The sequence below is a fragment of the Rhinoraja longicauda genome, chromosome 19 (assembly GCF_053455715.1).
Source record: "Rhinoraja longicauda isolate Sanriku21f chromosome 19, sRhiLon1.1, whole genome shotgun sequence".
Taxonomy (NCBI): domain Eukaryota; kingdom Metazoa; phylum Chordata; class Chondrichthyes; order Rajiformes; family Arhynchobatidae; genus Rhinoraja; species Rhinoraja longicauda.
This window is the reverse complement of record NC_135971.1, coordinates 16291673-16314635: the sequence shown is the minus strand read 5'-3', so window position 1 is coordinate 16314635 and position 22963 is coordinate 16291673. Positions and strand designations below refer to the sequence as shown.

General features: G+C 50.7%; 1 protein-coding gene across 1 annotated transcript in view; it reads left to right on the top strand.

Moving 5' to 3' along the window:
• The window catches only part of abcf1 (ATP-binding cassette, sub-family F (GCN20), member 1), a 76430-nt gene extending 56467 nt beyond the window's left edge, over window positions 1-19963 (top strand). Inside the window, exons 21-28 of the mRNA XM_078416325.1 lie at window positions 1946-2117; window positions 5014-5088; window positions 5372-5442; window positions 6890-6922; window positions 11430-11598; window positions 13977-14041; window positions 15952-16024; window positions 17858-19963. Of these exons, the coding sequence (XP_078272451.1) occupies window positions 1946-2117; window positions 5014-5088; window positions 5372-5442; window positions 6890-6922; window positions 11430-11598; window positions 13977-14041; window positions 15952-16024; window positions 17858-18027 (828 nt within the window). The 3' untranslated portion in view covers window positions 18028-19963. The remainder of the gene's footprint in view (window positions 1-1945; window positions 2118-5013; window positions 5089-5371; window positions 5443-6889; window positions 6923-11429; window positions 11599-13976; window positions 14042-15951; window positions 16025-17857) is intronic.
• Window positions 19964-22963: the final 3000 nt, after the last annotated feature.

The following is a 22963-nucleotide window of genomic DNA, read 5'->3' as shown; positions in this document are numbered from 1 at the left end:
GGTTTCCTCCCGCACTCCAAAGACGTGCGGGTTTGTAGGTTAATTGGCTTGGTAAATGTAAACATTGTCCCTAGTGGGTGTAGGATAGTGTTAGTGTGCGGGGATCGCTGGTCGGCGCGGACCCGGTGGGCCGAAGGGGCCTGTTTCCGCGCTGTATCTCTAAGGTCGACTAAACTAAAATTCTGCACTCTGTGTCTTCCCTTTTGCACCCCAGTTTGTACTGATTGTGTCTGAAAATTGGTACCCCGTTCTTGCTATTGAGGGCGTGCAGCGTAGGTTCACTAGGTTAATTCCCGGAATGGCGGGACTGTCGTATGTTGAAAGGCTGGAGCAATTAGGCTTGTATACACTGGAATTTAGGATGAGGGGGGATCTTATTGAAACATATAAGATAATTAGGGGATTGGACACATTAGAGGCAGGAAACATGTTCCCAATGTTGGGGGAGTCCAAAACAAGGGGCCATAGTTTAAGAATAAGGGGTAGGCCATTTAGAACGGAGATGAGGAAGAACTTTTTCAGTCAGAGAGTGGTGAAGGTGTGGAATTCTCTGCCTCAGAAGGCAGTGGAGGCCAGTTCATTGGATGCTTTCAAGAGAGAGCTGGATAGAGCTCTTAAGGATAGCGGAGTGAGGGGGTATGGGGAGAAGGCAGGAACGGGGTACTGATTGAGAGTGATCAGCCATGATCGCATTGAATGGCGGTGCGTACAGGCTCGAAGGGCTGAATGGCCTACTCCTGCACCTATTGTCTATTGTCTATTGTCTAAGACACCCTAGCCCATAGCTCATCTATGGAACACCTAGACAACAAGGACATTACTAAGGAGAACGTGTTTGGGAAGCTGAAAGGTCTGAATGAGTTTACATAACCTGGACCAGATGAGTTACACCCTGAATGCGGTAGCTGTTGAGATTGTGGAGGCATTAGTCGTGATCTTTCAAGAATCACGAGTCGGGAATGGTTACTGATGACTGGAAAATCACAAAAGTAACTCAACTTTTTAAGGGAGCCAGGTAAAAGAAAATTATAGTCTGACGTGGTTGGTAAAATTTTAGTCCATTATTGAGGATGAGGTTTCGGGGCACTTGGAAACATATGATAAAATAGACCGAAGTCAGTATAACTTTGTTAAGGGGAGAGCGAAATATGAGGTGCTATAACCCAACACCTTCGCTCAGTCCGCCTTAACCGCAGGCTCGGCGATCGTTTCGCTCAACACCTTCGCTCAGTCCGCCTTGACCAACCTGATCTCCCGGTGGCTGAGTACTTCAACTCCCCCTCCCAGTCTGACCTTTCTGTCATGGGCCTCCTCCAGTGCCATAGTGAGGCCCACCGGAAATTGGAGGAACAGCACCTCATATTTCGCTTGGGCAGCTTGCAGCCCAGCGGTATGAACATTGACTTCTCCAACTTTAGATAGTTCCTCTGTCCCTCTCTTCTCCTCCCCCTTCCCAGTTCTCCCTCTATCTTCCTGTCTCCACCTATATCCCTCCTTTGTCCCGCCCCCCCTGACATCAGTCTGAAGAAGGGTCTCGACCCGAAACGTCACCCATTCCTTCTCTCCTGAGATGCTGCCTGACCTGCTGAGTTACTCCAGCATTTTGTGAAATAAATACCTGGATGATAGAATTGATGGCTTTGTGACCAGGTTTACAGATGATAGGAAGATAGGTGGAGGGGCAGGTAGTGTTGAGGAAGCAAAGAATTTGCAGATTAACTTGGACTGGTTGGGAAAATGGGTAAAGTGGAAAATGGAATACAGCTAGCAAAGTGTATGGCGACTAAACTAAAATTCTGCACTCTGTGTCTTCCCTTTTGCACCCGAGTTTGTACTGATTGTGTTTATGGATGGTGATGTCTGATCTGCTCGGACGGCATTGAAAACAAATCTTTTCGCCGTGGCTCGGTGTGTGGGGCAGTAATCAGCTGAATCTATTTGGCAGGAGAAGCAGACCAAGGACGCACTCACACGCAAACAGCAGAAAGGCAAGAAAAAGAACATGGACGAGGAGTCGAACGAAGCGCCCGAGCTGCTGAAGAGACCGCGGGAGTACACGGTGAAGTTCACGTTCCCAAACCCCCCGCCGCTCAGCCCGCCCATCCTGGGCTTGCACGGTAAGGCTCTGAGTGTTGTCGCTTTAAGAGATTTCAAGATTTCAACCCCTCAACATCGGCGAGACCAAACGCAGGCTCATAGAAACATAGAAAATAGGTGCAGGAGTAGGCCATTCAGCCCTTCGAGCCTGTACGCACCGCCATTCAATATGATCGTTTGGCTGATCGCTCGGCAATCATTTGGCTCAACACATTCGCTCAGTCCGCCTCAATCAACCTGATCTCCCGGTGGCTCAGCACTACAACTCCCCCTCCCACTCCCAGTCTGACCTTTCTGTCATGGGCCTCCTCCAGTGCCATAGTGAGGCCCACCGGAAATTGGAGGAACAGCACCTCATATTTCGCCTGGGCAGCTTGCAGCCCAGTGGTATGAACATTGACTTCTCCAACTTTAGATAGTTCCTCTGTCCCTCTCTTTCCCTCCCCCTTCCCAGTTCTCCCTCTGTCTTCCTGTCTCCACCTATATCCTTCCTTTGTCCGAGAGGAAACGAGAGATATAGACGGTGTCCCCAATGTTGGGGGAGTCCAGAACCAGGGGCCACAGTTTAAGAATAAGGGGTCGGCCATTTAGAACGGAGATGAGGAAAAACCTTTTCAGTCAGAGGGTTGTGAATCTGTGGAATTCTCTGCCTCAGAAGGCAGTGGAGGCCAATTCTCTTCAAGAGAGAGCTAGATAGAGCTCTTAAGGATAGCGGAGTCAGGGGGTATGGGGAGATGGCAGGAACGGGGAACTGATTGAGAATGATCAGCCATGATCGCATTGAATGGTGGTGCGTACAGGCTCGAAGGGCCGAATGGCCTCCTCCTGCACCTATTGTCTATTGACATAGAGAGATAGAGAACAATGAATGAAAGAAATGCAAAAAAGTAGCGATTGTAAAGGAAACAGGCCATTGTTGGATGTATGAATGAATGAATAAGTTTATTGGCCAAGTATGTGCATATACAAGGAATGTGCCTTTGTGCTCCGCTGTCAAATGACAACACAAACATACAGTTAACAATTAAGCATAAAGCATAAATACATCAAAACAATAAGGATACAACATTACGGTCTAAACATGTGGGTGAAAATAAACCAGAGCAAACGACAGACATCCAGAGAATTGGCCTCCACTGCCTTCTGAGGCAGAGAGTTCTACACATTCACAAGAGACGACAGACTTTGGTTATTGAGTAGAACTATCACCCGTGGAAAAAAAGCTGTTTTTATGTCTGGCTGTGGCTGCTTTGACAGTCCGGAGCCGCCTTCCGGAGGGAAGTGCTTCGAAGAGTTTGTGGCCAGGGTGAGAGGTGGTCAGAGATGATCTTGCCCGCTCGCTTCCTGGCCCTTGCAGTGTACAGTTCGTCAATGGGGAGGGAAGGTTGCAGCCAACAACCTTCTCAGCTGTGCGAACGCTGCGCTGCAGCCTCCGGATTTCGTGCTAGGTGAGAACGAAAAGCTGGTGTGGATGAGGGATGGAGAGAGAGGGAATGCAGGGGGTTTACTTGAAGTTAGAGAAGTCAATGTTCATACCGCTGGGCTCTAAGCTGCCCAAGCGAAATATGAGATGCTGTTCCTCCAATTTGTGTTTTTTTTTTTGTTTAAATTTTTTTTTTTTTTTTTTTTTTAATATATATTTTTTTAATTTTTTTAATTTTTTAATGTAGAATTTGTAAGATTGTTGTTTGTGTTTAGCTTCACTCTGACAATGGAGGAGACCCAGGACGGAAAGGACAGTGTGGGAATGGGAAGGCGAATTAAAATGTTTAGCAACTGGGAGATCAGGTCGGTACTGAGCGAAGGTGTTCAGCGAAACGATCGCCCAGTCTACCGTTTGGTCTTGCCGATGTATACGAGTCCATATCCAATAGGTGCAGGAGGAGGCCATTCTGCCCTTCGAGCCAGCACCGCTATTGAATGTGATCATGGCTGATCATCCACAATCAGTACCCCGTTCCTGCCTTCTCCCCATACCCCCTGACTCCGCTATCCTTAAGAGCTCTATCTAGCTCTCTCCTGAATGCATTCAGCGAATTGGCTTCCACTGCCTTCTGAGGCAGAGAATTCCACAGATTCACAACTCTCTGACTGAAAAAGCTTTTCCTCATCTCAGTTCTAAATGGCCGACCCCTTATTCTTAAGCTGTGGCCCCTTGTTCTGGACTCCCCCAACATTGGGAACATGTTTCCTGCCTCTAACGTGTCCAACCCCTTAATAATCTTATACGTTTCGATAAGATCTCCTCTCATCCTTCTAAATTCCAGTGTATACAAGCCTAGTCGCTCCAGTCTTTCAACATATGACGGTCCCGCCATTCCGGGAATTAACTTTCCGGGAATAGCCAGCCAGCCCACCGAGTCCACGCCATCCATCGATCGCCCGTTCACACTGGTTCCACGTTGTCCGAAGGGCCGAAGGGCCTGTTTCCACGCTGTATCTCGACCCATGTAGAACGCTACCTGTGTTAGGGTTGCCAACTTCCTCACTCCCAAATAAGGGACAAGGTGATGTCACCGCCCCGCGTGACCTCACCCGGCCAGCGGCCACGTGCTCCCGCTCCACCAATGGCGGCCGGGAGGCGGGTTGCTATGCAACCTCCATTAGGCGGCGCCCGGGCCTCCGGGCCTTTACTGTCCGGGACAACAGCGGCACCCGGGTCTACAGCGTCCGGGCCTACAGCGTCCGGGCCTACAGCGTCCGGGCCTACAGTGTCCGGGCCTACAGTGTCCGGGCCTACAACACCCCCCGGCCCTAATACGGGACAAGGGCGGTCCCGATGGGACAAACTGATTTAGTCCAAAATACGGGATGTCCCGGCCAATACGGGACATTTGGCAACTCTAGGTCTGTGTACACCGTTAATAATCGAGCATCAGTCTTGAACTGATACGTTCTTTCTGTCTGGAATTCCAGGTGTTGATTTTGCGTATGAAAACCACAAGCCAATTTTCAAGAACTTGGACTTCGGCATTGACATGGATTCCAGAAGTAAGTCTCCATTTTGTCTTTTATTTAACTGCTGTTGAGAGGTGGTAATGGCAACTGAGAGCATGTTTAAAATTGTGCGAGCTGCTGGAGGAACCGGGCAGGCCAGGCAGCATCTGTGGAGAGAAATGGGCAGTCAATGTTTCAGGCCGAGACCCTCCATCCGTACTTCTGAAGTTTAGTTCTTACTTAACATCACAGTTGTTGATCAAAGGGGAGGGGGATTTGTCCCTCTGCGGTGAAAACCCCCTCACTAATTGTTGCTTGTGTTTTGTCCTCGTCTCAGTCTGCATCGTTGGACCAAACGGCGTTGGCAAGAGTACGCTGTTGCTGCTGCTCAGTGGAAAGTTGACCCCCGTAAGTAGTGCTCCGTTATCCACTACACCCACCTTGGCCAAGTGAATCGTTGACGTGACTATTTAAGAGGGCAGTCCTGTTTAGTTCACTTTACTTTGGTTCAGTTCAGAGATACGGCGCGGAAACAGGCCCACCGGGCCCGCGCCGTCCGGCGATCCCCGCACACTAAGGCTATCCCACACACACGCACACTAGGGACAATCGACAACGACGCCAAGCCAATTAACCTGCACACCCGCACGTCTTTGGAGTGTGGGAGGAAACCGAAGATCTCGGTGAAAACCCCACGCGGGTCACGGGGAGAACGTGCAGACTCCGTACAGACGGCGCCCGTAGTCGGGATGGAACCCGGGGCGGCAACTCTACCGCTGCCCAACAATGTCCCAGCTACACTAGTCAAGCCCCTTCAGAGGCACGGCGCGGAAAGAGGCCCTTCGGCCCACCGAGTCCGCGCCGTCCAGCGATCCCCGCACACTGACACTATCCTACACACACTAGGGACACTTTACAATTACGCCGAGCCAATTAACCAACAGACCTGTATGTTTTTGGAGTGTGGGTGGAAACCGGTGCACCCGGAGAAAACCCCGGGGTTTTAAGCGATGCTCCGGATTCTTCCCGCATTCCAAAGGCATACAGGTTTGTCGGTTGAAGGCAGACACAAAATGCTGGAGTAACTCAGCGGGTCAGGCAGCATCTCGGGAGTGAAGGAATGGGAGACCCTTCTTCAGACTGATGGGTCTCGACCCGAAACATCACCCATTCCTTCTCTCCCGAGATGCTGCCTGTCCCGCTGAGTTACTCCAGCATTTTGTGTCTACCTTCAATTTAGCCCAGCATCTGCAGTTTTTTTCCTACAGGTTTGTAGGTTAATTGGCTATTGTAAAATTGTCCATACACAATCCTACACACCAATTGGGGATCGCTGGTCGGCACGGACTCGGTGGGCCGAAGGGCCTGTTTCCACGCTGTATCCACCATAGGCAGCAGCGTGGCGCAGCGGTAGAGTTGCTGCCTTAGAGCGAATGCAGCGCCGGAGACTCGGGTTCGATCCTGACTACGGGCGCCGTCTGTACGGAGTTTGTACGTTCTCCCCGTGACCTGCGTGGGTTTTCTCCGAGATCTTCGGTTTCCTCCCACACTCCAAAGACGTGCAGGTATGTAGGTTAATTGGCTTGGTAAATGTTTAAAAAAATTGTCCCTAGTGTGTGTAGGATAGTGTTAGTATGCGAGGATCGCTGGGCGGCGCGGACCCGGTGGGCCGAAGGGCATGTTTCCGCGCTGTATCTCTAAATCTAAAAAAATTAATTAAAAATCTCTAAGCTAAAATGGGATTGGTGTAAGTGGGCACGTGGGCTCTGTGTTGAAGGGCCTATTTCCCTGCCATTAAAACTATCTCTCTTTGAATCTCTGATTGTGGAATCTAATTTCCCTTTTCTGGTTTCAGACCATCGGTGAACAAAGAAAAAATCACAGACTGGTAAGTGTTGGAACAAATTTCTGGAGCGCTGTGGTGATTAGATTAGTTTATTGTCACGTGTACCGAGTCACAGTGAAAAGCTTTTCTGTTGCGCGCCAACCAGTCAGCGGAAAGACTGTACTCGATTACAATCGAGCCGTCCACAGTGTACAGATACGTGATAACGGGAATAACGTTTAGTGCAAGATAAAGTGCGATTAAAGATAGTCCGAGGGTCTCCAGTGAGGTAGATAGTAGCTTGGGACTGCTAGCCAATGGAATGTTGGCCTTCATAACAAGAGGAGTTGAGTATAGGAGCAAAGAGGTCCTTCTGCAGTTGTACAGGGCCCTAGTGAGACCGCACCTGGAGTGCTGTGTGCAGTTTCGGTCTCCACATTTGAGGAAGGATATTCTTAGACAATAGACAATAGGTGCAGGAGGAGGCCATTCGGCCCTTCGAGCCATCACCGCCATTCAATGTGATCATGGCTGATCATTCTCAATCAGTACCCCGTTCCTGCCTTCTCCCCATACCCCCTGACTCTGCTATCTCTTGCTGTTGAGGGCGTGCAGTGTAGGTTTACTAGGTTAATTCCCGGAATGGTGGGACTGTCGTATGTTGAAAGACTGGAGCGACTAGGCTTGTACACACTGGAATTTAGAAGGATGAGAGGATCTTATCGAAACATATAAGATTATTAAGGGGTTGTACACGTTAGAGGCAGGAAACATGTTCCCAATGTTGGGGGAGTCCAGAACCAGGGGCCACAGTCTAAGAATAAAGGGGAGGCCATTTAAAACGGAGATGAGGAAAAACTTTTTCAGTCAGAGAGTGGTGAATCTGTGGAATTCTCTGCCTCAGAAGGCAGTGGAGGCTAATTCTCTGAATGCATTCAAGAGAGAGCTGGATAGAGCTCTTAAGGATAGCGGATTCAGGGGGTATGGGGAGAAGGCAGGAACGGGGTACTGATTGAGAATGATCAGCCATGGTCACATTGAATGGTGGTGCGTACAGGCTCGAAGGGCCGAATGGCCTCCTCCTGCACCTATTGTCTCTTGTTGGTGAGAGGACGGTTCAGTTGCCTGAAAACTACTGGGAAAGAACCTGTCCCTGAATCTGGAGTTGTGCGTTTTCACACTTCTATACCTCTTGTCCGATGGGAGAGGCGGGAAGAGGGAGTGACCGGGATAAGACGCTGCTGGTAGTTTAAGAAACAGTTGGAGGGGTACCTGAATAGGTCAGGCTTGGAGGGATATGGGCCAAATTACGGGCAGGTGGGACTAGTGGGGCATGTTGGCCGGTGTGGACAAGTTGGACTGAAGTGCCTGTTTCTATGTTGCATAACTCTCTAACTTTGGCATTGCATTTGGTTTTCTTGGTTCAGAGCTTATCCAAATGTTGCAGCACCTACTTTGTGTTTTAGTTTAGTTTAGTTTATTGTCACGTGTACCGAGGTACAGGGAAAAGCCTTTGTTGCGTGCTATCCTGTCAGCGGAAAGACAATACATGATTACAATCGAGCCGTTTACCGTGTGCAAATAGATACATGATAAGGGGATAACGTTTAACGCAAGGTAAAGCCAGCAAAGTTGGCCTTCGTAACGAGAGGATTTGAGTATAATAATAATAATAATAATACATTTTATTTATATAGCGCTTTTCATATACTCAAAGACGCTTTACAGAGATTTTGAGAACATAGGGAAATGAATAAATAGATAAATAAGTAAATAAATAAATGAACAGAGAAAGGAGACAGAAGGTGAGGTGACCTTCAGTGGTTGAAGGCAGTACTGAACAGGTGAGACTTCAGCGATGTTTTGAATGTGGTGAGTGTGGAGGAGTCTCTAACGGTTTGGGGTAGTGAGTTCCATAGGGTGGGAGCAGCGATGGAGAAAGCCCTGTCCCCCCAGGATCTGAGTTTAGTCCGGATGTGGGGGGATAGGAGATTGGCAGCAGCAGAGCGGAGGGTGCAGGTGGGAGTGTGCCTGTGGAGGAGGTCGGTCAGGTAGGATGGGGCCAGGTTATGGAGGGCTTTGTAGGTTATGAGGAGGATTTTGTACTGGATTCTCTGGGGGATGGGGAGCCAGTGGAGTTTATAAAGGACGGGGGTGATATGGTCACGGATCGAGGTGTGTGTGAGTAGACGGGCAGCGGAGTTTTGAATGTATTGAAGTTTATTGATGATTTTTGAGGGTGCGCCATAGAGGAGGCTGTTGCAGTAGTCCAGACGGGAGGTGATGAAGGCGTGGATGAGGGTTTCTGCAGCTGTGGAGGAGAGGGATGGACGGAGACGGGCAATGTTTTTGAGGTGGAAGAAGGCTGTCTTTGTGATGTGTTTGATGTGTTTGTCGAAGGAGAGGGTTTGATCAAGGATGATTCCAAGATTCCGGATGTGAGGTGAGGTGGATACTGGGAGACCATCAATGTTGAGGATGAAGTTTTGGGTGGATTTGGTGAGCATTTTTGGACCAATGATGATGATTTCAGTATAGGAGTAAAGAGGTCCTTCTGCAGTTGTACAGGGCCCTAGTGAGACCACATCTGGAGTGTTGTCTGCAGTTTTGGTCTCCTACTTTGAAGAAGGACATCCTTGCTATTGAGGCAGTGCAGCGTAGGTTCACGAGATTAATCCCCAGGATGGCGGGACTGACATAAAATGAAAGATTGGAAAGACTAGGCTTGTATTCACTGAAATTTAGAAGAATGAGAGGGGATCTTATAGAGACGTATAAAATTATAAAAGGACTGGACAAGCTAGATGCAGGAAAAATGTTCCCAGTGTTGGGGTAGTCCAGAACCAGGGGCCACACAGTCTAAGAATAAAGGGGAGGCCATTTAAAACTGAGGTGAGAAAAACCTTTTTCACCCAGAGAGTTGTGAATTTGTGGAATTCTCGGCCACCGAAGGCAGTGGAGGCCGATTCACTGGATGAATTTAAAAGAGAGTTGGATAAAGCTCTAGGGGCTAGCGGAATCAAGGGATATGGGGAGAAGGCAGGCACAGGTTACTGATTGTGCATGATCAGCCATGATCACAATGAATGGCGGTGCTGGCTCGAACGGCCGAATGGCCTCCTCCTGCACCTATAGTCTATGTTTTTGATAGTCCGAGGGTCTCCAATGAGGTAGATAGTAGTTCAGCATTGCTCTCTGGTTGTGGTAGGATGATTCAGTAGCCTGATAACAGCTGGGAGTAAAATGTCCTCCTCGTCATTACTTAACAGTAGGTTGTTGTCTTTGATTTCAAGTAAGCCCTGCATTCCCTCTCTCCCCCTCTCTCCCTCCCTCATCATCCCACTGTTCGCATCCCAGTAGCCCTTCTGAAGAAGGGTCTCGACCCGAAACGTCACCCATTCCTTCTCTCCTGAGATACAACTTTCCCCTGCAACCGCACGAGATGCAACACCTGTCCCTTTACCTCCCCCCTCAACTCCATCCAAGGACCCAAACAATCTTTCCAGGTGAGACAGAGGTTCACCTGCACCCCTTCCAACCTCATCTATTGTATCCGCTGCTCTAGATGGCAACTTCTCCACATCGGCGAGACCAAACGATCGTTTCGCTCAACACCTTCGCTCAGTGCGCCTAAACCAACCTGATCTCCCGGTGGCTGAGCACCTCAACTCCCCCTCACACTCCCAGTCTGACCTTTCTGCCATGTGCCATAGTGAGGCCCACCGGAAATTGGAGGAACAGCACCTCATATTTCGCTTGGGCAGCTTGCAGCCCAGTGGTATGAACATTGACTTCTCCAACTTTAGATGGTTCCTCTGTCCCTCTCTTTCCCTCCCCCTTCCCAGATCTCCCTCTATCTTCCTGTCTCCACCTATATCCATCCTTTGTCCCGCCCCCCTGACATCAGTCTGAAGAAGGGTCTCGACCCGAAACGTCACCCATTCCTTCTCTCCTGAGATGCTGCCTGACCTGCTGAGTTACTCCAGCATTTTGTGAAATAAATACCTGGATGATAGAATTGATGGCTTTGTGACCAGGTTTACAGATGATAGGAAGATAGGTGGAGGGGCAGGTAGTGTTGAGGAAGCAAAGAATTTGCAGATTAACTTGGACTGGTTGGGAAAATGGGTAAAGTGGAAAATGGAATACAGCTAGCAAAGTGTATGGCGACTAAACTAAAATTCTGCACTCTGTGTCTTCCCTTTTGCACCTGAGATGCTGCCTGACCTACTGAGTTACTCCAGCATTTTGTGAAATAAATACCTTCGATTTGTACCAGCATCAGCAGTTATTTTCTTACACCAGCGTTTTGTGAGACCTACAGGTTTGCCGGTTAATTGGCTTGGTAAATGTGGGGGGACAAATTGCCCCTAGTGGGTGTAGGATGGCGTTAGTGTGCGGGGATCGCTGGTCGGCGCGGACCCGGTGGGCCGAAGGGGCCTGTATCTCTAAACTAAGCTAAACTGATTATATTGAGTGGCGGTGCTGGCTCGAATTGCCGGTTGGCCCACTCCTGCACCAGTTTTGTGCGTTTCTGTGTAACCCGCTGTGTTTTTTTCTGTGCGCGCAGAAAGTCGGATACTTCAACCAGCAGTACGCTGACCAGCTGAACATGGAGGAGACGGCCACCGAGTACCTCATGCGCAACTTCAACCTGCCTTACCAGGACGGCAGGAAATGCCTCGGGCGCTTCGGCCTGGAGAGCCACGCACACACCATCCAGATCACCAAGCTGTCCGGTACGTCTCAATTTAACTCCCACTCCCACGCTGACCTTTCTATCCTGGGCCTCTTCCACTGTCAGAGTGAGGCCCGAGGCAAAAACACCTCGTACTTCGCTCGGGCAGCTTACACCCCCAGCGGGGAAAATGGGGGGGGGGGGGGTGACCATCTCAATTTAGCTCCCCCTCCCACTCCAACACTGACCTTTCTGTCCCGCACCTGGAGCACTGTGCGCAGTTTTGGTCTCCAAATTTGAGGAAGGATATTCTTGCTATTGAGGGCGTGCAGCGTAGGTATTCTAGGTCTGAAGAAGGGTCTCGACCCGAAACGTCACCCATTCCTTCTCTCCCGAGATGCTGCCTGACCTGCTGAGTTACTCCAGCATTTTGTGAATAAATCCATTTACTAGGTTAATTCCCGGAATGGCGGGACTGTCATATGTTGAAAGACTGGAGCGACTGGGCTTGTGTACACTGGAATTTAGAAGGATGAGAGGGGATCTTATCGAAACGTATAAGATTATTAAGGGGTTGGGCACGTTAGAGGCAGGAAACATGTTCCCAATGTTGGGGGAGTCCAGAACCAGGGGCCACACACAGTTTAAGAATAAGGGGTAGGCCATTTTGAACGGAGATGAGGAAAAACCTTTTCAGTCAGAGAGTTGTGAATCTGTGGAATTCTCTGCCTCAGAAGGCAGTGGAGGTCAATTCTCTGGATGCATTCAAGAGAGAGTTGGATAGAGCTCTTAACGGATAGCGGAGTCAGGGGTATGGGGAGAAGGCAGGAACGTGGTACTGATTGAGAATGATTGAGAATGATCAGCCATGGTCACATTGAATGGCGGTGCGTACAGGCTCGAAGGGCTGAATGGCCTCCTCCTGCACCTGTTGTCAGTTGTCTATTGGGCCTCTTCCACTGTCAGAGTGAGGCCCAGCGCAAAAACACCTCGTACTTCGCTCGGGCAGCTTACACCCCAGCGGTATTTTAGTTCAAAGATACAGCGCGGAAACAGGCCCCTTCAGACCGGGTCCGCGCCGCCCAGCGATCCCCGCACGCTGACGCTATCCTACACCCACTCGGGACAATTTTTACATATACCAAACCAATTTAGCTACAAACCTGCACGTCTTTGGAGTGTGGGAGGAAACAGCCTGGTCAGTGTGTGTGTGTGTGTGCGTGTCTGTGTGTGCGTGTGCGCGCGTCTGTGTGCGCGCGTCTGTGTGTGCGCGTGTGTGTGCGTCTCTGTGTATGTGTGCCTATCTGTGTCTGTCTGTGTGCCTGTGTGTGTGTGCCTCTGTGTGTGTGCGTCTGTGTGTGCGTGCCTCTGTGTGTGCGTGCCTCTGTGTGTGTGCGTCTCTGTATGTGTGTGCGTCTCTGTATGTGTGTGTGTCTGTGTGTGTGTGCGCGTGTGTGTGTGCGTCTCTGTGTGCGTGCGTGTGCCTCTGTATCTGTGCATCTGTGTGTCTGTGCCTCTGTGTGTGTGTGGGTCAGTGTGTGTGGGTCAGTGTGTGTGTGTCTCTGTGTGTGCGTGCGTGTGCCTCTATCTGTGCATCTGTGTGTCTGTGCGTCTGTGTGTGTGTGCGTCTGTGTGTGTGTGCGTCTGTGTGTATGTGCGTCTGTGTGTATGTGCGTCTGTGTGTATGTGCGTCTGTGTGTGTGGGTCAGTGTGTGTGGGTCAGTGTGTGTGGGTCAGTGTGTGTGTGCGTCTCTGTGTGTGTGTGCGTCTGTGTGTGCGTCTCTGTGTGCGTCTGTGTGTGGGTCAGTGTGTGTGTGCGTCTCTGTGTGTGTGGGGGTTAGTGTGTGTGTGCGTCTGTGTGTGTGTGGGTCAGTGTGTGTGTGCGTCTCTGTGTGTGTGCGCCTGTTCGAATTGCTCACTCCACGTTTTTCTCTCCCACAGGTGGTCAGAAAGTCTGTGTGTGTGTGTTTGTGTGCCTGTGTGTGTGCGTCTGTGTGCGGGCGTCTGTCTGTGTGTGTGTGTGTGTGCGCACGTGTGTGTGTGTGTGTGCAGGTTTCTGTGTGTGCGTCTCTGTGCGTGTGCCTGTCTGTGTCTGTGCCTCTGTCTCTCTGTGCGTCTGTGTGTGTGTGTGTGTGTGCGTCTCTGTGTGTGCGTCTCTGTGTGTGTGTGCCTGTGTGTGCGCGTCTGTGTGTGTGCGTCTGTGTGCGTCTGTGTGTGGGTCAGTGTGTGTGTGCGTCTGTGTGTGTGTGCGTCTGTGTGTGCCTGTGTGTGTGCGCGTCTCTGTGTGCGTGCGTGTGCCTCTGTATCTGTGCGTCTGTGCGTCTGTGTGTGTGGGTCAGTGTGTGTGTGCGTCTCTGTGTGTGTGCGTCTCTGTGTGTGTGCGTCTCTGTGTCTGTGCGCCTGTTCGAGTTGCTCACTCCACGTTTCTCTCTCCCACAGGTGGTCAGAAAGCAAGAGTGGTGTTTGCAGAGCTGGCATGTCGGCAACCTGACCTCCTCATTCTGGTGAGTAATGCTAAAGAAAACCTTAAAGCGCACCGCAAAGATGGGCCAAGGCAATAAGGCACGGTGGCGCAGCGGTAGAGTTGCTGCCTCGCAGCGCCAGAGACCCGGGTTCCATCCCGACTACGGGTGCCGTCTGTGTATCGAGTTTGTACGTTCTCCCCGTGACCAAATGGGTTTTCTCTGAGGTGGAGTCATTGAGTGATCCGGTGTGGAAACATGCCCACACCGGCCAACATGTCCCAGCTATACTAGTCCCATCTGCCAACATTTGGTCCATATCCCTCCAAACCTGTCCTATCCATGTACCTGTCTAACTGTTTCTTAAATGTTGGGATAGTCCCAGCCTCAACTATCTCCTCTGGCAGCTTGTTCCACCCACCCACCACCCTCTGTGTGAAAAAGTTACCCCTCAGATTCCTATTAAATCTTTTCCCCTTCGACTTGAACCCATGTCCTCTGGTCCTCGATTCCCCAACTCTGGGCAAGATCTGTTCCTCTCATGATCTTATCTGTAACATCACCCCTCATTCTCCTGCACTCCAAGATCTTCGGTTTCTTGTGGGCAGCATGGTGCCTTTGGAGTGTGGGAGGAAACCGAAGATCTCGGAGAAAACCCACGCAGGTCACGGGGAGAACGTACAAACTCCGTACAGACGGCGCCCGTAGTCGGGATGGAACCCGGGTCCCTGGCGCTGTGAGGCAGCAACTCTACCGCCGCACCACCATATCACCCTAGACATAGAAAATAGGTGCAGGTGGAGGCCATTTGGCCCTTCGAGCCTGTACGCACCGCCATTCATTGTGATCATGGCTGATCATCCACAATCAGTAACCCGTGCCTGCCTTCACCCCATACCCCTTGATTCCACTAGCCCCGAGAGCTCTATCTAACTCTCTTTTAAATCCATCCAGTGAATCGGCCTCCACTGCCCTCTGTGGCAGAGAATTCCACAAATTCACAACTCTCTGGGTGAAAGTTTTTTCTCACCTCAGTTTTAAATGGCCACCCCTTTATTCTTAGACTGTGTGGCCCCTGGTTCTGGACCCCCAACACTGGGAACATTTTTCCTGTGTCTAGCTTGTCCAGTACTTTCATAATTTTATACGTCTCCATAAGATCCCCTCTCATCCTTCTTAACTCCAGTGGATACAAGCCCCAGTCTTTGGAATCTTTCCTCATATGACAGTCCCGCCATTCCGGGGATTAACCTGGTGAACCTACGCTGCACTGCCTCAATAGCAAGGATGTCCTTCCTCAAATTAGGAGACCAAAACTGCACACAATACTCCAGGTGCAGTCTCACTAGGGCCCTGTACAACTGCAGAAGGACCTCTTTACTCCTATGCTCAAATCCTCTCGTTATGAAGGCCAACATGCCATTAGCTTTCTTCACTGCCTGCTGTACCTGCATGCTTCCTTTTAGTGACTGGTGTACCCAGGTCTCGTTGCAGTTCCCCTTTACCTAATCAGGCACCGACGCGATGTCGGTCCCGCCATCCCGGGGATTAACCTGGTCAACCTACTGCCTCAATAGCAAGGACGTCCTTGAGGGGAAAACTTTTTCAGTCAGAGAGTTGTGAATCTGTGGAATTCTCTGCCTCAGAAGGCAGTGGAGTCCAATTCTCTGAATGCATTCAACAGAGAGCTAGATAGAGCTCTTAAGGATAGCGGAGTTAGGGGGTATGGGGAGACGGCAGGAAAGGGGCACTGATTAAGAATGATCAGCCATGATTCCCATTGAATGGCGGTGCTGGCTCGAAGGGCCGAATGGCCTCCTCCAGCACCTATTGTCTATTGAGGTGTGGAGGTTGAGAGCTGGAGATATCTGCTACAAACTAGTCTGGGTTTCCCACGATTTTTCTCCGACTATCCAGCCTCCATTTTGAAGGGATGCTTGTTTTGATTGCAGGATGAACCCACGAACAATTTGGACATCGAGTCCATCGACGCCCTGGCTGATGCGATCAACCTGTACAAAGGAGGTGAGTGCTTCTGGCAGCATGGGGGAGGTGTGCACGCGTTCCATGGAGGGCCTCCATCTTTAGACGCAAGCTTGTTAGACCTCGACTCTCTTCCATCAGCTAACCCGTTGGTTCTGCCGCCTTTGCCTTCCTTCCCCCTGTGGCCTACGGTTCGGTACAGTTTACACCGATCAGCCAAAACATCCTGCCCAACATGCTGCTGGTCCTCCGTGTGCAGCCCCATACGCAGCAGGGTGCGATGCACTGTGTATTGTGACACATTCCTCCCGTGACCACCATTTCAATTTCCCGTGACTTGTGCCACAGTCGACCTTCTGTCGGTTCGGACCAGACGGGATAGCCTTCGTTGCCCTCGTGCATCGATGAGCCTTGGGCGCCCAACACCCTGCCTGTCGCCGGTTTGTGGGTTGTCCCTCCTCGGACCACTGTCGGTCGGTACTCACCACTGCTGACCGGGAGCACCCCACAAGCCTTGCCGCTTCACAGATGCTCTGACCCAGTCGTCTGGCCACAACAATTTGGCCCTTGTCAAAGTCGCTCAGGTCTTTACTCCTGCCCATTTCTCCTGCATCCAACACGTCAACTTCAAGAACTGACCGTTCACTTGCTGCCTAATATATCCCACCCCTTGACAGGTGCCATTGTAACAAGATAATCAATGTTATTCACTTCGCCGGTCAGTGGTCATAATGTTTTGGCTGATCGGTGTATTGTCACCGAAAATAGGTACAGGAGGAGGCCATTCGAGGCAGCACCGCCATTCACCGTGATCACGGCTGATCATCCAAAATCACTACCCTGTTCCTGCTTTCTCCCCATCTCCCTTGATTCCTTTTGCTCTAAGAGCTAAATCTTACTCTTTCTTGAATACATCCAGTGAATCGGCCTCCACTGCGTTCCGTGGCAGAGAATTCCACAGATTCACAACTCTCTGGGTGAAAAAGTTTTTCCTCATCTCAGTCCTAAATGGCCGACCCCTTATTCTTAAACTGTGTGGCCCCTGGTTCTGGACTCCCCCCAACATCGGGAACATTTTTCCTCCATCTAGCCTGATACGGTGTGCAAACAGGCCCTTCGGCCCAACTTGCCCACATGTCCCAGCTACACTCGTCCCACCTACCCACCTTTCACCCCTATCCCTCCAAATCTGTCCTATCCATGTACCTGTCCAACTCCTTCTTAAACGTTGGGTTAGTCCCAGCCTCAACAATAGACAATCGACAATAGGTGCAGGAGGAGGCCATTCGGCCCTTCGATCACATTCTATGATCATGGCTGATCATTCACAATCAGTACCCCGTTCCTGCCCTCTCCCCATACCCCCTGACTCCGCTATCCTTAAGAGCTCTATCTAGCTCTCTCTTGAATGCATCCAGAGAATTGGCCTCCACTGCCTTCTGAGGCAGAGAATTCCACAGATTCACAACTCTCTTGAGTGGAAATGTTTTTCCTCATCTCCGTTCTAAATGGCCTACCCCTTATTCTTAAACTGTGTGTGGCCCCTGGTCCTGGACTCCCCCCAACATCGGGAACATTTTTCCTCCATCTAGCCTGATACGGTGTGCAAACAGGCCCTTCGGCCCAACTCCCCCAACATTGGGAACATGTTTCCTGCCTCTAACGTGTCCAACCCCTTAATAATCTTCTACGTTTCGATAAGATCCCCTCTCGTCCTTCTAAATCCCCGCGTGTAGGGGTGACGTTTCGGGCGGGGGAGGGGGCTTCTTCGGACCCGTGGGGGGTGGGGTGGGAGAGCGGGAGGGTTGACTAGAGGCCTGCAACATCTAAAAGCCTTTTTTCCCCCCTTCCCCCCCCCCCCCCCCCCGTGTCCAGCGGTCATCATCGTGAGCCACGACGCCAGGCTGATCACGGAGACCAACTGCCAGCTGTGGGTGGTGGAGGAGCAGTCCATCAACCAGATCGACGGCAACTTCGACGACTACAAGCGCGAGGTGCTGGAGTCCCTGGGAGAGACCATCAACCGCCGGCAGCCGAAGGAGTGAGACGGTGGGCGGGCGGGCGGCCGGAGATCGGAGACCCCCAACAACCAGCCACGACCACCATCAACAACACGGACGCTACGATGCAGAAACACACCCTGGACAAACTGCTGACGTCCGAATCGCCACTTCCAACGCCAAACTGGCGCGGGGAGGTTATCAGCTTCCCGACTCTATAAATGTTCACTTGGAGTGGAGTGATAGATGGTTTGGGAATGTAAATTAAAGTGCTGGGCACCAAAGTACCCACTCAGCCATTGAACAGAGGGCAGATGGATTGAAATGCGTTCAAAGTCCTTCAGTAAATCAGCGGGTCGGGCGGGCATCTCTCTGGAGAGAGGGGAGGGGGTAGGTAACGTTTTCGGGTCTTCAGACCGAGACTCTCAGTTTGACCCCGACTCTCAGTCTGAGGAAGGGTCTCGACCCGAAACGTCACCTGTTCGTTCCTTCTCTCCAGAGATGCCGCCCGACCCGCTGAGTTCACTCCAGCTTTTTGTTCCCATCTTCGGCTTAAACCTGTAGATCGTCTGCAGTTTCTTCCTTCGAAATTGGTTCCAAATCCTTCTTTCGGGCACGGATGCGTTTCCCCTGCAGCGTGAGCCGTTTCGGGTTGTTTCAAACGTCGGGGACCCATTGACGTTTTTCGCAAGTAGGCTCCGTGATTGCAGTCTCTCTTAAGAGTCCTGGGCCATTTTCAGTCCAAGCTCCCCCTGACTGAGCGATCTGACCCCAGCCAAGACTTTAGACAGTAGGTGCAGGAGGATGCCATTCGGCCCTTCGAGCCAGCACCGCCATTCACCGTGATCATGGCTGGGTCGTCCACAATCAGTACCCCGTTCCTGCCTTCTCCCCATACCCCCTGACTCCGCTATCCTTAAGAGCTCTGTCTATCTCTCTCTTGAATGCATTCAGAGAATTGGCCCCCACTGCCTTCTGAGGCAGACAATTCCACAGATTCACAACTCTCTGAGTGAAAACGTTTTCCCTCATCTCCGTTCTAAATGGCCGACCCCTTATTCTTAAACTGTGGCCCCTGGTTCTGGACTCCCCCAACATTGGGAACATGTTTCCTGCCTCTAGCGTGTCCAATTGCTTAATAATCTTATATGTTTCAATAAGATCCCCTCTCGTCCGTCTAAATTTCAGCGTATACAGGTGACGTTTCGGGTCGGGACCCTTGTTTGGACCCGTGGGGGTCGGAGGTGATGGTAAACAATAGACAATAGGTGCAGGAGGAGGCCATTCGGCCCTTCGAGCCAGCACCGCCATTCAATGTGATCATGGCTGAACATTTCTCAATCGGTACCCCGTTCCTGCCTTCTCCCCATACCCCCTGACTCCGCTATCCTTAAGAGCTCTATCCAGCTCTCTCTTGAATGCATTCAGAGAATTGGCCTCCGGGTGCGGGCCGCGCTGTCAGGGGGCGCGTGGGGCAGCCGTGAATCCTCCTCGGGTCACCCGTGGGCCCTCCCGCGGCCGACACCCCGACCGACCAATTGGCTGCTTTGGCCGAGCCCTTGCGGTTTCCCGTTAAACCGGCCGAGAGTGGGATGAGTTTGGCCGCGGGCTCGTGGCTGCCGGGAAGCCGTTACCATGACGGTCACGATATCTGTTGGGAAATGGGAGATCACTTCACGATGGAAACTCTGCAAGCAATTAATATACGTGCTCGTGGTCAGCACATTCACAAGACGACCGACTTCAGTGGCGTGTGAGGATTACAGGTTTGCCCATGTGAGAAAAAACTCCACATCTACACTGACCAAACTGGTCTATAGTGTAGATGTGGACATCTACACTGTCCAAACTGGCCTGTAGTGTAGACATGGACATCTAAACTGACCAAACTGGCTTTTAGTGTAGACAGATGCAAAATCCTGGAGTACCACAGCATCTCTGGATAGAAGGAATGGGTGACTTTTCGGGCCGAGACCCTTCTTCAGACAGAGTCACCCATTCCTTCTCTCCAGAGATGCTGCCTGTCCCACTGAGTTGCTCCAGCATTTCGGGTCTATCTTCGGTGGAGACCAGCATCTGCGGTTCCTTCCTGCACGTTTCGCCTGTCCTGCACCTCTAAACTATCCAAACTGGCCAGCAGTGCAGATTTGGACATCTGCAGTGTAGATATGGACATCTGCATTTCCAAAACTGGCCTATAGTGCAGATGTGAACTCTACTGTCCAAACTGGCCCATTGTGCAGATGTGGACATCTATACAGTGCAAACTGGCCTATAGTGCAGATGTGGACATCTAAACTGGCCCAATGTGCAGATGTGGATCTCTATACGGTCCAAACTGGTCTATAGTGCAGATGTGAACATCTACACTGTCCAATCTGGCCCATTGTGCAGATGTGGACATCTACACTGTCCAATCTGGCCCATTGTGCAGATGTGGACATCTATACAGTGCAAACTGGTCTATTGTGCAGATATAAATGTCTAAACTGGTCTATTGTGCAGATGTGGACATCTATACTGTGCAGATGTGGACATCTATACTGTCCAAAGTGGCCCATAATGCAGATGTGGAACTCTATACAGTCCAAACTGGTCTATTGTGCAGATGTGGACATCTATACTGTCCAAAGTGGCCCATAATGCAGATGTGGACCTCTATACTGTCCAAACTGGCCTATAGTGCAGATGTGGAACTCTATACTGTCCAAACTGGCCTATAGTGCAGATGTGGAACTCTATACTGTCCAAACTGGTCTATAGTGCAGATGTGGAACTCTATACTGTCCAAACTGGTCTATTGTGCAGATGTGGAACTCTATACTGTCCAAACTGGTCTATTGTGCAGATGTGGACACCTATACTGTCCAAACTGGCCCATAATGCAGATGTGGACCTCTATACTGTGCAAACTGCCTGGCAGTGCAGATGTGGACGTCTATACTGTCCAAACTGGTCTATTGTGCAGATATGGACGTCTAAACTGGTTTATTGCGCAGATGTGGAACTCTATACTGTCCAAACTGGCCTATAGTGCAGATGTGGAACTCTATACTGTCCAAACTGGGCCCACTGTGCAGATGTGGTCATCTATACTGTCCAAACTGGGCCCACTGTGCAGATGTGGTCATCTATACTGTCCAAACTGACCCATCGTGCAGATGTGGAACTCTATACTGTCCAAACTGGCCCATAATGCAGATGTGGACTATACTGTCCAAACTGCCTGGCAGTGTAGATGCATCCAAAACACATTGCAAGTATTATGGACAGTGGCTGCCTTGAGTTCCTGCTAGGAGGCAGGGTTGTGTGAGATAGGAGGGGGGAGGACAGTCCATGAAGTAGATGTCCCCGTCTCCATACTGAGCACACAAGGTGTGAGATGCGACTAGTGATGATGTCCGTTATGGCTACCGGCGGAGTGCCATAAGTCCCACCTCCAGTCTGCTGTGTCCGAAATCAGATCTGCATTTGCACAGTGAGCCTTTATTTTCCACGACCGAGGATTATTCTATTTGGAAGGTAGACACAAAACGCTGGAGTAACTCAGCGGGTCAGGCAGTATCTCGGGAGAGAATGGGCGATGTTTCGGGTCGAGACCCTTCCTCAGACTGATGTCAGGAGCTGAAGAAGGGTCTCAACCCGAAACGTCACCCATTCCTTCTCTCCTGAGATGCTGCCTGACCCGCTGAGTTACTCCAGCGTTTTGTGTCCACCTTCGATTTAAACCAGTGTCCGCAGTTTTTATCCCTGCACTATTATTCTATTTGGAACAGGATTCGCGTGAATGCATAGTAAAAAATCTGAATAAATATTCTTCCCTGGACTGCTTTTGAATCAGGTGCCACAAAATATATAAAACCTAAATGGTAGCTCATCAATAAAACGTACAAAGTGGACTGGGGTCTGTTGAGTTCAGAGATACAGCGTGGAAACAGGCCCTTCGACCCACCGAGTCCGCGTTGACCAGCGATCCACGCACATTAGCACTATCCTACACACATAGTAGGGACAATTTACATTTTTTTTAACCAAAGGCAATTAACCTACAAACCTGCACATCTTTGGAGTGTGGGAGGAAACCAGAGCACCCGGAGAAAACCCACGTGGGTCACGGAGAGAACGTACAAACTCCGTACAGACAGCACCCGTGGTCAGGATCGAACCCGGGTCTCTGGCACTGGGAGGCAGCAACTCTACCACTGCCCCACCGTGCTGTGTCGACTGCCATGATTCTGGGATGTTATTGTGACTTGTTTTACATTTGAAATAAGACATTCACGAGGATGTTGCCAGGACTAGAGGGTGTGAGCTACAGGGGGAGGTTGAGCAGGCTGGGTCTCTATTCCATGGAGCGCAGGAGGATGAGGGGCGATCTTATAGAGGTGTACAAAATCACGAGAGGAATAGATCGGGTAGATGCACAGAGTCTTTTACCAAGAGTTGGGGAATCGAGGACCAGAGGACATAGGTTCAAGGTGAAGGGGGAACGATTTGATAGGAATCCGAGGGGTAACTTTTCCCACACAGAGGGTGGTGGGTGTAGGGAACGAGCTGCCAGAGGAGGTAGTTGAGGCTGGGACTATCCCATCGTTTAAGAAACAAGTTGGACAGGTACATGGATAGGACAGGTTTGGAGGGATATGGACCAAGCGCAGGCAAGTGGGACTAGTGTAGCTGGGACATTGTTGGGCTGAAGGACCAGTTTCCACACTGGACCACTGACTGTTCAGCACATTCAGGGGTATCTTTGTAACCACAGTACAGGAAGCTGACGTATTTGGAGTTTTGCTGCCCATTGTCGAGTGGTTTTCTCCTGGTAGTAAATCATGTCATCAGTGCAGAATTGGCCCATTCATCCCATCAGGTCTGCTCTGCCATTTGATCACGGACAATCGATTTTTCCTCTCAACCCCCATTCTCCTGCCTTCTCCCCATAACCTTTGACACCCTTACCAATCAAAAACCTATCAACCCCCCC